General features: G+C 46.3%; 1 protein-coding gene across 3 annotated transcripts in view; it reads right to left on the bottom strand.

Annotated features, from left to right (window-relative positions):
• The window catches only part of LOC138642334 (protein Shroom4-like), a 1,359,201-nt gene that overhangs the window by 761,468 nt on the left and 582,106 nt on the right, over nucleotides 1–15,627 (bottom strand). For all 3 annotated transcript variants that reach the window (XM_069730433.1, XM_069730435.1, XM_069730434.1), the window contains one exon: nucleotides 10,398–10,465. In XM_069730433.1, coding sequence (XP_069586534.1) covers nucleotides 10,398–10,465 — 68 coding nt within the window. The remainder of the gene's footprint in view (nucleotides 1–10,397; nucleotides 10,466–15,627) is intronic.

The raw sequence follows: 15,627 nt of genomic DNA, 5'->3' as shown, positions 1-15,627 counted from the left end.
TTTCTGTGCATAATCCTGCTGACAGGTTTCCTTTAAGTATATAGCAAGGACTTGTGTATATAGCATATAGTAAGGTGCTGTGTATATTTATATTGTAGATACGTGTATATAATATGGTGCTGTGTGTTTTAGATGGTGTGGACTCTATACTATATACACAGTCAGCATCTCTACACTATATAATATAGACACAGCTCCAAACCAGGCTTTATTACACCGCATATAGTGTAGAGCTCTGTATATACTTTGGACTCCCCATTACAAAATATATACACAGGCGCAGCGCCCACGAAATAACTACATATATTAAAACTCCACAGGACATACTACATTATAGTCCACGTATTGGTACAGTACACATGTAGTAAATAGTGTGGCACCACTATATACCCACACACATACACACTCCGCACAGTGCCACTTCTCCTGTCCTGAATACTGGGTGTAAGGCCGGGATCACACTTGCGAGTGCAGTGCGAGAAACTCGCATCAATTCCCGACACTGCCGTCGGCACTGAGGACCGGAGTGTGCGGCTGCATGTATTTCTATTGGCAGTGCTGGGTATTGAGGTGCGATACTCATAGTAACATAGTTAGTAAAGCCGAAAAAAGACATTTGTCCATCCAGTTCAGCCTATATTCCATCATAATAAATCCCCAGATCTACGTCCTTCTACAGAACCTAATAATTGTATGATACAATATTGTTCTGCTCCAGGAAGACATCCAGGCCTCTCTTGAACCCCTCGACTGAGTTCGCCATCACCACCTCCTCAGGCAAGCAATTCCAGATTCTCACTGCCCTAACAGTAAAGAATCCTCTTCTATGTTGGTGGAAAAACCTTCTCTCCTCCAGACGCAAAGAATGCCCCCTTGTGCCCGTCACCTTCTCGTGCAAGTTTCTCACAAGTGTGACCACGGCCTAACACAGATTTTGTGTGTGTGTGTGTGTTTGTATGTGTTTTTATTTAACTCTTTATGTATCGTTTTATTATATTTATAACTAAACATCAGGCTTGATGTTTAAACATCTGTCTATAGATAGATCTATTTATAGATCTATCTATCGATCTATCATCTATCTATCATCTATATATAGTTCTATCTATCAGCGTGTGTAAACATTCTTCAATGGAGTATGTAAATGAACAGGTTGGACAAGAAATTACATCACAATTCTTTTTTTTTTTTGTTCAATAATAGATCTTTATTTAGCTTTCAAAAATGTATACAAATCTGCATATAAATCCACACAAAAAATGCTTCAAAAATGCGTGGATTTTTACCTGCGTTTTCTGCCAAGAGAGGAAGAATCTGCACAGAAAATTCCACAGGCAAATCCGCAACGTGTGCACATACCCTAATGGTTTTTAGGGTTGATGTCAGCTGCGTAATGTCAGCTGCCATTAACCCCTTAGCGACCGCCGATACGCCTTTTAACGGCGGCCGCTAAGGGTACTTAAACCACAGCGCCGTTAATTAATGGCGCTGTGGAAAAAGTAAATAGCGCCCCCCAGAGTCGGATTTTCTCCGGGGTCTTGGCTGCCGGGGGTAGCCGAGACCCCAGAGAACATGATTCGGGGTTTTTTTTTACCCACCCCGCATTTGCGATCGCCGGTAATTAACCGTTTACCGGCGATCGCAAAAAAAAACAAAAACGCGATCTCTTTTTAATTTCTCTGTCCTCCGATGTGATCGCACATCGGAGGACAGAGAAAAGGGGCCCCAGGTAGCCCCCCAATACTCACCTATCTCCCCCGGTGCTCCTCGTGGCTCCCGGTGGGCGACGCCATCTTCAAAATGGCGGGCGCATGCGCAGTGCGCCCGCCGGCCGGCCCCACGAGAATCTTTGGGGTCTCGGCTACCGGGGGTAGCGCCACGTGATGCTCCATACTGTATAATGGCCACACATGATGCTCCATACTGTATAATGGCCACACATGATGCTCCATACTGTATAATGGCCACATTGTGCTCCATACTGTTTAAAAGCCCCACATGATGCTTCGTACTGTATAATGGCCACACATGATGCTGCATACTGTATAATGGCCACACATGATGCTCCATACTGTATAATGGCCACACATGATGCTTCGTACTGTATAATGGCTCCACATGATGCTCCATACTGTATAATGGCCGCACAATGCTCCATACTGTATAATGGCCACACATAATGCTCCATACTGTATAATGGCCACATTATGCTCCATACTGTATAATGGCCCCACATGATGCTGCGTACAGTATACTTGCCCCACGTGATGGTCCATACAGTATAATGGCCCCACATGATGCTTTGTACAGTATTATGGCCACACATGATGCTCCTTACTGTATAATGGCCACACATGATTCTCCATACTGTATAATGGCCACACATGATGCTTTGTACTGTAAAATGGCTCCACATGATGCTCCATACTGTATAATGGCCACCCATGATGCTCCATACTGTATAATGGCCACATTGTGCTCCATACTGTATAAAAGCTGTTGTGAATTCTGTGGCTGAATTCGCTTCTGTGGTCACAAGTGGTATTGCAGTCTCTGGGCTTCCTCCCTCAGGTGTTTTGGTGAGCTCGTTGGCTGCCTTGCTATTTAGCTCCACCTGAGTCTGTCTTCCTTGCTCCTTGTCAATGTTCCAGTGTTGGATCTGAGCTACTGCATCTTTCCTTGGGCCTGCTGCTCTGCTAGATAAGTGCTTCTAGTTTGTTTTCTGTTTTTTCTGTCCAGCTTGCTATTAACTTTTGCTGGAAGCTCTGAGAAGCAAAGGGGTGCACCGCCGTGCTGTTAGTTCGGCACGGTGGGTCTTTTTGCCCCTTTGCGTGGTTTTCGTTTTAGGGTTTTTTGTAGACTGCATAGTTCTCTTTGCTATCCTCGCTCTGTCTAGAATATCGGGCCTCACTTTGCTGAATCTATTTCATTCCTACGTTTGTCTTTTCATCTTGCTAACAGTCATTATATGTGGGGGGCTGCCTATTCCTTTGGGGTATTTCTCTGAGGTAAGTCAGGCTTGTATTTCTATCTTCAGGCTAGTCAGCTCCTCAGGCAGTGCCGAGTTGCATAGGTAGTGATAGGCGCAATCCACTGCTGCTTATAGTTGTGTGAGGATAGATCAGGTACTGCAGTCTACAGAGATTCCACGTCTCAGAGCTCGTCCTATTGTTTTTGGTTATTGCCAGATCTCTGTATGTGCGCTGATTACTGCACGCTGTGTTGCCTGATTGCCAGCCATAACAGTACAAGGAGCCCCACCAATGATTCCCAATAGAGGGAAAAAAGAAATCCTGACATCATTTTTTTTTCTTAGCTCTGTCTTCAGTCTTTTTTTTCCCCTAGACATTAGAGTGCTTCAGGACACAGGTGTGGACATGGATATTCAGGCTCTGTGCTCCTCAATGGATAATCTCGTTGTAAATGTACAAAAGATTCAAGATACTATTGATCAGAAATCGATGCTAGAACCAAGAATTCCGATTCCTGATTTGTTTTTTGGTGACAGAACTAAATTCCTGAGCTTCAGAAATAATTGTAAGCTATTTTTGGCCTTGAAACCTCATTCTTCTGGTAATCCTATTCAACAGGTTTTGATTATTATTTCTTTTTTGCGCGGCGACCCACAGGACTGGGCATTTTCTCTTGCACCAGGAGATTCTGCATTGAGTAATGTTGATGCATTTTTCCAGGCGCTGGGATTGCTTTACGATGAGCCTAATTCAGTGGATCAGGCAGAAAAAAATTTGCTGGCTCTTTGTCAGGGTCAGGATGAGATTGAGTTATATTGTCAGAAATTTAGAAAGTGGTCCGTGCTCACTCTATGGAATGAATCTGCACTAGCGGCTTTGTTCAGAAAGGGTCTCTCTGAAGCTCTTAAGGATGTTATGGTGGGATTTCCTATGCCTGCTGGTTTGAATGAGTCTATGTCCTTGGCCATTCAGATCGGTCGTCGCTTGCGCGAGCGTAAATCTGTGCACCATCTGGCGGTATTGTCTGAGAGTAAACCTGAGCCTATGCAGTGCGACAGGACTATGACTAAAGTAGAACGGCAAGAACACAGACGTCTGAACAGACTGTGTTTCTATTGTGGTGATTCTACTCATGCTATTTCTAATTGTCCTAAACGCACTAGGCGGTTCGATAGCTCTGCCGTTATTGGTACTGTACAGTCCAAATTCCTTTTGTCCATTACCTTAATGTGTTCTTTGTCATCGTATTCTGTCATGGCGTTTGTGGATTCAGGCGCTGCCCTGAATCTGATGGATTTGGATTATGCTAAACGTTGTGGATTTTTCTTGGAGCCTTTGCGGTGTCCTATTCCGTTGAGAGGAATTGATGCTACACCTTTGGCCAAGAATAAGCCTCAGTACTGGGCCCAGCTGACCATGTGCATTGCTCCTGCACATCAGGAAGTTATTCGCTTTCTGGTACTGCATAATTTGCATGATGTGGTCGTGTTGGGGTTGCCATGGCTACAAACCCATAATCCAGTATTGGATTGGAACTCTATGTCGGTAACCAGCTGGGGTTGTCAGGGAGTACATGGTGATGTTCCATTTTTGTCTATTTCGTCATCCATTCCTTCTGACATCCCAGAGTTCTTGTCGGACTTTCAGGATGTATTTGAAGAGTCCAAGTCTGATGCCCTACCTCCGCATAGGAATTGTGATTGTGCTATCGATTTGATTCCTGGTAGTAAATTCCCTAAGGGTCGTTTATTTAATTTGTCCGTACCTGAACACACCGCTATGCGCAGTTATGTGAAGGAATCCCTGGAGAAGGGACATATTCGCCCATCGTCATCACCACTGGGAGCAGGGTTCTTTTTTGTAGCCAAGAAGGATGGTTCGCTAAGACCGTGTATTGATTACCGCCTTCTTAATAAGATCACTGTTAAGTTTCAGTATCCCTTGCCATTGATTTCTGACTTGTTTGCACGGATTAAGGGGGCTAGTTGGTTTACTAAGATTGATCTTCGTGGTGCGTATAATCTGGTGAGAATCAGGCAGGGAGATGAATGGAAAACGGCATTTAATACGCCCGAGGGTCATTTTGAGTATCTGGTGATGCCGTTCGGACTTGCCAATGCTCCATCTGTTTTTCAGTCTTTTATGCATGACATTTTCCGTGAGTATCTGGATAAATTCTTGATTGTTTACTTGGATGACATTTTGATCTTCTCAGATGATTGGGAGTCTCATGTGAAGCAAGTCAGAATGGTTTTCCAGGTACTGCGTGCTAATTCCTTGTTCGTGAAGGGATCAAAGTGTCTCTTCGGTGTGCAGAAGGTTTCATTTTTGGGGTTCATCTTTTCCCCTTCTACTATCGAGATGGATCCGGTTAAGGTTCAGGCCATCCAGGATTGGACTCAGCCGACATCTCTAAAAAGTCTGCAGAAATTCCTGGGCTTTGCTAATTTTTATCGTCGCTTCATCTGTAATTTTTCTAGCATTGCCAGACCATTGACCGATTTGACCAAGAAGGGTGCTGATTTGGTTAATTGGTCTTCTGCTGCCGTGGAAGCTTTTCAGGAGTTGAAGCGTCGTTTTTGCTGTGCCCCTGTGTTGTGTCAACCTGATGTTTCTCTTCCGTTCCAGGTCGAGGTTGATGCTTCTGAGATTGGTGCAGGGGCGGTTTTGTCACAGAGAGGTTCTGGTTGCTCAGTGTTCAAACCATGTGCTTTCTTTTCCAGGAAATTTTCTGCTGCTGAGCGTAATTATGATGTGGGCAACCGAGAGTTGCTGGCCATGAAGTGGGCATTCGAGGAGTGGCGTCATTGGCTTGAGGGTGCTAAGCATCGCGTGGTGGTTTTGACTGATCATAAGAACCTTACTTATCTTGAGTCTGCCAAGCGCTTGAATCCTAGACAGGCCCGTTGGTCGTTATTTTTTGCTCGTTTTGATTTTGTGATTTCATACCTTCCGGGCTCTAAAAATGTGAAGGCGGATGCTCTGTCTAGGAGTTTTGTGCCCGACTCTCCGGGGTTATCTGAGCCGGCGAGTATCCTCAAGGAAGGAGTCATTGTGTCTGCCATCTCCCCTGATTTGCGGAGAGTGTTGCAGAAATTTCAGGCTAATAAACCTGATCGTTGTCCGGCCGAGAAACTGTTCGTCCCTAATAGGTGGACTAGTAAAGTTATCTCTGAACTTCATTGTTCGGTGCTGGCCGGTCATCCAGGAATCTTTGGTACCAGAGAGTTAGTGGCTAGATCCTTCTGGTGGCCATCTCTGTCGCGGGATGTGCGTGCTTTTGTGCAGTCCTGTGGAATTTGTGCTAGGGCTAAGCCCTGCTGTTCACGTGCCAGTGGGTTGCTTTTGCCCTTGCCGGTCCCGAAGAGGCCTTGGACACATATTTCGATGGATTTCATTTCTGACCTTCCCGTTTCTCAAAAAATGTCGGTCATTTGGGTGGTCTGTGATCGCTTTTCTAAAATGGTCCATCTGGTGCCTTTGGTTAAATTGCCTTCCTCCTCTGATTTGGTGCCTTTGTTCTTCCAGCATGTGGTTCGTTTACATGGCATTCCTGAGAATATTGTTTCTGACAGAGGTTCCCAGTTTGTCTCGAGGTTCTGGCGAGCCTTTTGTGGTAGGATGGGCATTGACCTATCTTTCTCCTCGGCCTTCCATCCTCAGACTAATGGCCAGACCGAACGAACCAATCAGACCTTGGAAACATATCTGAGATGTTTTGTTTCCGCTGACCAGGATGATTGGGTGTCATTTTTGCCGTTGGCTGAGTTCGCCCTTAATAATCGGGCCAGCTCGGCTACCTTGGTCTCTCCATTTTTCTGCAATTCTGGGTTCCATCCTCGTTTCTCTTCAGGACAGGTTGAGTCTTCGGACTGTCCTGGTGTGGATTCTGTGGTGGACAGGTTGCAGCAGATCTGGACTCAGGTAGTGGACAATTTGACCTTGTCCCAGGAGAAGGCTCAGCTTTTCGCTAATCGCAGACGCCGTGTGGGACCCCGACTTCGTGTTGGGGATCTGGTTTGGTTATCTTCTCGTCATATTCCTATGAAGGTTTCCTCTCCTAAATTTAAACCTCGTTTTATTGGTCCGTATAGGATTTCTGAGATTCTCAATCCGGTGTCTTTTCGTCTGATCCTCCCAGACTCCTTTTCCATACATAATGTATTCCATAGGTCGTTGTTGAGGAGATACGTGGCACCTATGGTTCCATCTGTGGAGCCTCCTGCCCCTGTTTTGGTGGAGGGGGAATTGGAGTATATTGTGGAGAAGATTTTGGATTCTCGTGTCTCTAGACGGAAACTCCAGTATCTGGTCAAATGGAAGGGTTATGCTCAGGAAGATAATTCCTGGGTTTTTGCCTCTGATGTCCATGCCCCAGATCTTGTTCGTGCCTTTCATGTGGCTCATCCTGGTCGGCCTGGGGGTTCTGGTGAGGGTTCGGTGACCCCTCCTCAAGGGGGGGGTACTGTTGTGAATTCTGTGGCTGAATTCGCTTCTGTGGTCACAAGTGGTATTGCAGTCTCTGGGCTTCCTCCCTCAGGTGTTTTGGTGAGCTCGTTGGCTGCCTTGCTATTTAGCTCCACCTGAGTCTGTCTTCCTTGCTCCTTGTCAATGTTCCAGTGTTGGATCTGAGCTACTGCATCTTTCCTTGGGCCTGCTGCTCTGCTAGATAAGTGCTTCTAGTTTGTTTTCTGTTTTTTCTGTCCAGCTTGCTATTAACTTTTGCTGGAAGCTCTGAGAAGCAAAGGGGTGCACCGCCGTGCTGTTAGTTCGGCACGGTGGGTCTTTTTGCCCCTTTGCGTGGTTTTCGTTTTAGGGTTTTTTGTAGACTGCATAGTTCTCTTTGCTATCCTCGCTCTGTCTAGAATATCGGGCCTCACTTTGCTGAATCTATTTCATTCCTACGTTTGTCTTTTCATCTTGCTAACAGTCATTATATGTGGGGGGCTGCCTATTCCTTTGGGGTATTTCTCTGAGGTAAGTCAGGCTTGTATTTCTATCTTCAGGCTAGTCAGCTCCTCAGGCAGTGCCGAGTTGCATAGGTAGTGATAGGCGCAATCCACTGCTGCTTATAGTTGTGTGAGGATAGATCAGGTACTGCAGTCTACAGAGATTCCACGTCTCAGAGCTCGTCCTATTGTTTTTGGTTATTGCCAGATCTCTGTATGTGCGCTGATTACTGCACGCTGTGTTGCCTGATTGCCAGCCATAACAAAAAGCCCCACATGATGCTTCGTACTGTATAATGGTCACACATGATGCTGCATACTCTATAATGGCCACACACGATGCTCCATTAGGATTTGGGCGTTTGCATTCCATCCATTTGGTAAGACTATGATTGTGATACCCTATAACACATGAATACTAGGAGCAATTTATTGTGCCCTATACTATCTTATATGGATGTTTAGCAACTGAAGGGGTATGGTTTTGCATCGCCATTTTTGTGGATGGGGATTAAACTTGGATAGCATTAAAATATAACATTTTGATCTATTATATATCAATACTATTATCGCTATTACCACCAGACCCCCCATGTCCCGTTTATGCTGATTCTATTGACGTACATGTCCTGTAGGAATACCCACCGTTTCACCTGTTTTATTGTATCTATTTAAATAAAGATTTGTTATACTTTTTTCAATATATTTTGGCCTATGGATCGTTGTTTTCTCGTGTGTTGTTGCTTTGGTATATATAACGAGTGGCCTATCTTCATATGGTCCGCCATATGTAGCATATATGATGTATACCTCTATTGAGTTTAGGAATAGTGGGTGTATGAATATTTGAAAATGCTACTAATGCGTACTTTGAGATTTGTACTTATCACGATGCTCCATACTGTATAATGGCCACACATGATGCTCCTTACTGTATAATGGCCACACATGATGCTCCATACTGTATAATGGCCACACATGATGCTTCGTACTGTATAATGGCTCCACATGATGCTCCATACTGTATAATGGCCACACAATGCTCCATACTGTATAATGGCCACACATAATGCTCCATACTGTATAATGGCCACATTATGCTCCATACTGTATAATGGCCCCACATGACTGCTCATGCCGCTGCAGCTGTGAAATGCCACTGATAAAGACCTCTCCGTGTCTCCTGTGCCAGTCAGTGTCAGAGCGAGGAGCAATATCTGCTCCGATCTGACTCAGCCAGCGTCCGCTCCGTACACCTCGTACACATGCGACTCTGCTCCATACACCTCGTACACACACGACTCCACTCCATACACCTTGCACATGCGGCTCCGCTCCGTACACACACGGCTCCGCTCGGTACACCTCATACACACACGGCTCCTCCCCATGCACCTCATACACACACGGCACCACTCCGTACACCTCGTACACTCGGCTCCGCTCCATACACAATGCACACGCTGCTCCGCTCCGTATACCTTGCACACACACACGGCTCCGCTCCGTACACCTCATACACACGTGGCTCCGCTCCGTACACGCGTGGCCACACTCCGTACACATCGTACACACACGGCTCTGCTCCATACACCTTTCACATGCTGCTCCGCACACCTTTCACATGCTACACACGTGGCTGTGCTCCATACACCTCGTACACACGGCTCCGTACACCTCTTAGACACACGACTCCGCTTCATACACCTTTCACACGCTGCTCCGATCCATACACCTCGTACACACACGGCTCTGCTACATCCACACGGTAAACACCTCCTGACCTCACACATACACAATACATATTACCCTCGTCCGGCGCCATGGCAACCAGCAGAGTCCGGTAGACAGAGGTCCTCCCGATCATGTGATCCCCTGACTCCTCCCGATCATGTGACCCCTTGACTCCTCCCATCCTGTGACCTCATCACAGGTCCTGTGCGCACAGAGCAGCCGATATGTGTTGTGCTGCTCTGTGGGTGCAGGGACTCAGGGAGCTGACCTGGTGATATTACACACCTCCAAACCAGTGCGGGACAACTAATTTCCCGCCCGGGATCGCGGGGCTGACTGTATTAGATGTGCAGGTTTTATGTATGTGTACCGACTGTAAATGTGCCGTGTATATGGCGGGGGGAACACAAGTCCGGCCCACGGACCTTTTACACAGTCAGTGTCTGCCCTGAGTGGATCTGTCGGTCCTAGCATTTAGGCCCCAGCTCTGGCCCAGAAAACCTGGTGATGGTACAAACTAGGGGTCGGGGCACAACCCTAAACCACCATGGCTGGTCTAGCTAGTAAATGGATCTAAGTATATGTGACCTGGGAGAGTAAAAATCACAATGAGCTTTAATGATGAACAGTAACAAAACAAATGTTGATTTCCTTAATTTTTCTTTAGTAATTTGTAGAGATGTAAATTATATGAAGGGATTATATTAGATCAGAGTGGTCTTTCAGCATGCAGACGTCTCACCTCATAGACTGGCTGCTCTTTTCGCTGATGTCCACATGATGCTGGTAACTCTCCTTCAATGGTGCTTCCTGTTTTCAACATTCCATGGTACGATGGTGAAAAAGAAAAAAGGAAATTTAGTCATTTAATAAGCCTTTCCTGACTAAAACCAGAAGGGTCATCCTTCATGATTATATGACAAGTGAGTAAGGAATCAGCAGATGAACGCTTTGTACACCATCTCAATAGATCTTTCAATAGCTGCACTTTGCCTGCCAGTGTCATGGAGTTGAGTGCACCACTGTCAGAAATTCTGAGACTTTGTCTTCAGCCAGTAACCAATACATTAATCAACAATATACGTGCTAAATTCATTATCTGATTACTGGAAAACAAGTGTAGGTGGAAATAAGTGATTTTCAGCTTTACAGGCATATACTGATAAGTAAGGACACCATTAGTTTATCAATATGAGGTCAGTGATTCCGGACCACTCACACTGTACAATGCTAGGAACTCTCAGCTTGGCTAATAGAGCAGCTCAGCCCCTTCATGAATTTGAGTCAAGTGCAGGAGAAGGATCATTACATAATGCATGGCGCGGCTCATGGCTCATTTATTGAGCGGAGACGTTGGCTCTCTTTGATACTGAGGGTCCAATCATTGACCCCCTTATATATCTCAAATCTAAAAATAAATCTAACAATAGAGAAAGAGACACTGCACTCAGTGTAGCAGTTAGCGAACAAAAGCTTTAATGGCAATCCAAACAATATGTATTGTTTCAGTCCGTAAATCCACACCTTCGACAGCACCTGATTGCCATTAAGTACACATATGCATGTTAGCCGCCAAGTGAAAGTGCGACCTTCGTCGCTTTTGAAAAGCGCTATTCCAAAGCGGCTAGGGTCGCACTTCCACTTCGTAGCTTCCCTATGTTACGCCACGGAGGGCAGGTAGCTAGAGTGAACCCACTGGACCGTGATAATGACCCTTCCACGAGCGAGCGCACCAGATTATTCCAACCCCTATACAGGGATTGTTTGAAAGCAAGCTCAGGGACCTCTAAAACCACGGATGCCAGGACCAGGGGTCGGCTCAGAGGAACAAGCTACACTGAAGAAGTAAGACGGAGAGGGTAGGAGAGACAAATAACGGAACAGGGAAAAAATAAGAAGAAATGGTGGATATAAAGAACCGGAAGGAGGTAATAGGACAAAGGGAAAGGAGAGAGGTAACTGACTGGGTAGATTGGAGTAGAAGGAGATGGCAGGATTGGTGGGAGACTGAAAACAGGAACAAGGGAAACATGGAGCACGAACGGAGACTGAAAGGGAAAAGAGAACAATAATTAATAGCTAACTGAGCAGGCAAGAGCGAGCGACAGCAAGGCGGCCAAACTATAGCAAGCAGAACGCAATAAACAGGCGCCTCTACAGAGGGAGGATGGCCTGAAATACCTGGAACCTGTCCGCGATTGGACAAGGAATACTGCCGGGTCAGGTCACTCAGAGGCACAAAGAAGACAAGGTCCTAGAGCACCTGCGCAAGTCACAGGAGCATGTGACCAACGGTGGAGGAGGAGCGCACCGAAGCACCCGTGCAGACACCTGCACGGGCCGATAAGCGAGGAGGCAGCGGCGCGAGAAGCAGAGGACACGGCACTGGCGAGCAGGGAGTGCGGAGCGGTAACAGTACCCCCTCTCTTAGTCCCCCCTTGTCTAATTTTAGACAAAAATCTTTTAAGAATGTAGGGAGCATTAATGTTCTCCCGGGGTTCCCAAGACCTCTCCTCTGAACCAAAGCCTTTCCAATCAATTAGAAAGAACATCTTACCCCTGACCCTGTTAGAGGCTAGAATATCTCTCACGTCAAAAACGTTATCTGTGCTGACCGGAGGAGGAGAGGAGCCAAGAGTAGAATGAAAATGATTAAGTATGACAAGCTTCAGGAGAGAAACGTGGAAATCATTGGGAGTATGAAGTGTGGCAGGCAACCTGAGTTGTTGATGCGCCGGAGGACTTCAAAAGGACCAATGTACCGAGGTCCTAACTTGTAAGAAGGCATCTTCAGCCTAATATATTTAGACGAAAGCCAAACCCTTTCTCCAGGACGGTAAATGGGAGCATCTAGGCGCCTCTTGTCGGCACTCCTCTTTATCCATTCTCCGGCTCTCTCAAGTGCTTCCTTAGGGTACCGTCACACAGTGCAATTTTCATCGCTACAACGGTACGATCCGTGACGCTCCAGCATTGTAACAATATCGCTCTAGCGTCGTAGACTGCTGTCACACTTTGCAATCTACGACGCTGGAGCGATAATTTCATGACGTATGTGCGATGTAGAAGCCGTTGGTTACTATGCGCACATCGTATACGATATATGTTACACCATGCGATCATTCCGCCACAGCGGGACACTAGACGATGAAAGAAAGTTTCAAACGATCTGCTACGACGTACGATTCTCAGCGGGGTCCCTGATCGCAGGAGCGTGTCAGACACTGCGATATCGTAACTATATCGCTCGAACGTCACGAATCGTGCCATCGTAGCGATCAAAATTGCACTGTGTGACGGTACCCTTAGTCTCTTGCCAGATCTTAGAGAATTCCACGGTTACTGAGTCGGCTGCAGGAACACCAGAGGTGGCGGAGATGGGTAACGGAATTCCAGGATGCATACCACAGACTACAAAAAATGGAGATTTGCCAGGGGACTCGGTGGGATGATTGTTATAAGCAAACTCGGCCCATGGGACAAGGGAAGACCAGTCGTTTTGATGTGCGTTGGAAAAAAGACGAAGAGAAGATGCCAATACTTGATTAACACGCTCCACTTGGCCGTTAGTTTGAGGATGGTACGCAGAAGAGAAGTCCAACTTAATCTCTAGGAGGCCACATAAGGCTCTCCAAAACTGGGAAGTAAATTACACTCCTCGATCAGACACAATGTGTAACGGGAGTTCATGAAGTCGGAAGACATGTTTGACGAAGAGCCTAGCCAACTCAGGAGCGAGGGTAATCCTGGTAGAGGAACAAAGTGCACCATCTTAGAAAACCGATCTACTACCACTAGGATGGTAGTGAAACCAGAAGAGCGAGGCAGATCCATGATAAAATCCAAGGTTTACGTGCTGCCATGGAGACGAAGGAAGAGGTAATGGAAGAAGAAGCTCCGAAGGCAATCGTCTGGGAACCTTGACCTTGGCGCACGAGGGGCAAGAGACAATGAAGTCTGCCAAATCGGGTAATGAGATCCAGATTCTTTTTAACCTCGACATGACCAGAAATCTTAAAGGAGTGTCCCCAACGTAAGACTTCTGTCCTATCAGCCTCAAGAACAAAGGTCTTTCCAGGCGGAGGAGAAATCATCCTCATGGGAGCCAACGTGATGATCTTGTCCGGATCAATGATGTGAGAGGGTTCTTCTTCAAAGTCTGAGGACTGAAGAGACCGTGATAAAGCATCTGCCTTGACATTCTTCTGCCCAGGCTGGAAATGAAGCTCAAAGTCGAAGCGAGTGAAGAACAAGGACCACCTGGCCTGTCGGGGATTGAGCCTGAGGGCTGACTGAATGTATGCCAGGTTCTTATGATCATAAGGATGCCTTTGAGTACCTTGTTTATTAGTATATCCGGCAACATACCTACTCTATCCATTTGACATTTATGGTCGGCATTTACATATGGTCCTGGTGGCGTTACTCCTCTGCAATTGCACAAGGATTATGGACCTTACATGGACGCGCTATGATATGTGCACTACTATATCCTGAAGAGACATGGAGAGGATTTTTTTTATTTTTTTATACAGCTATACTATAGCGTTTACGCCGCGGACATGCGCACTGAAGTGCCTATTGGAGACTATGCTGTGCGGCTGCCATGTACGGTCATGCGCAGTGGGGGAGGTTACCCGGACCTGCGCAGTATTGGGCGTTGGGAATATAGCGCTCATAAGTGAACTCCGTTGATGCACACAGAAGCCCTGGAGTGGGATGTTGGTGGGCGGATCTGCCATTAGGACATGCGCAATGGTGGTGGGGCCCGTGAGTCTGTGCGGGGATGGGCGCTGCATGTCAGGTACGGTGCGGTCACATATGGCCGGCGCTGTTTTCTGATTGAGCATAGCTTACCCTGGGCACACCTATGGAGCCATGGCAACCACCAATGCATATCTTCTATTGGATGGGGTGGTATGTTTACATCTATGTAGCCGGGAGTGTTTATATGTGATCTATGGAGTGTTTAATGATATGGAGAGCGATCAAGGGGGATTTTCCTGTGTATGGGGAGGTTGGTTACGGGTTGTTTCGCATTGTATACTGTTTTTATTGTTTTGTATAATGTTTGTAATATTGTTGTTTTTTTCTATGATGTCAGGGCACTCCCATTGGTTGTGGGTTAACCATGTGGGTGTGTCTAATGGTATAAAATGGTGGTTGAATTGGGATTGTACTGTGCTTGAAAAAGGTCCACGGACCGAAACGTCGCCGCAGGAGGCAGAATAAAGAAGGTTACTGTCTGTCACTTCCTGGTGTGGCGCTGTCCTTTTTATACTTCGATTGTAACTTCTCTGGATCCATCTCCAATCCATACTTGGAAACAATATACCCCCAAAAGGTCAAAAAAGACTGCTCATAGAGGCATTTCTCTATTTTAGCATGTAGGCAATTCTTTCGCAGGCATTGCAGGACTAGCTGGACGCTCTTTCTGTGATTAGACAGATCCGGAGAGAAGACGAGGATGTCATCTAAGTAAACCACCACGCTGGAGTAAAGCAGTTCCCGGAAGATGTCATTAACAAATTCTTGAAATACTGCTGGAGCGTTGCACAAGCCAAAGGGCATGACGAGATATTCTTAATAACCATCACGGGTGTTAAAAGCAGTCTTCCACTCATCACCGGGATGGATGCGGATAAGATTATAGGCTCCTCATAGATCCAGCTTAGAGAAAATCTAAGCCCCTCTTAAGCGATCGAAGAGCTCAGGAATAAGTGGAAGAGTATACTTATTCTTAATCGTGATGTTGTTCAGACCTCTGTAATCAATGCAAGGCCAAAAAGAACCATCCTTCTTTACAAAGAAGAAACCAGCACCTGCAGGTGAAGAAGATTTACGTATAAAACCCTTGGCTAGGTTCTCCCGAACGTATTCAGATATGGCAGAAGTCTCAGCCGGAGATAATGGATAAATTCGACCCCTAGGCGGAGTGGTACCTGACCGTAATTCAATTGGGCAGTCATAGG

Source organism: Ranitomeya imitator, chromosome 6, assembly GCF_032444005.1.
Source record: "Ranitomeya imitator isolate aRanImi1 chromosome 6, aRanImi1.pri, whole genome shotgun sequence".
NCBI classification, from domain to species: Eukaryota; Metazoa; Chordata; class Amphibia; order Anura; family Dendrobatidae; genus Ranitomeya; species Ranitomeya imitator.
The sequence above is the reverse complement of the archived record's forward strand: the minus strand, read 5'-3'. Positions and strand labels throughout refer to the sequence as shown.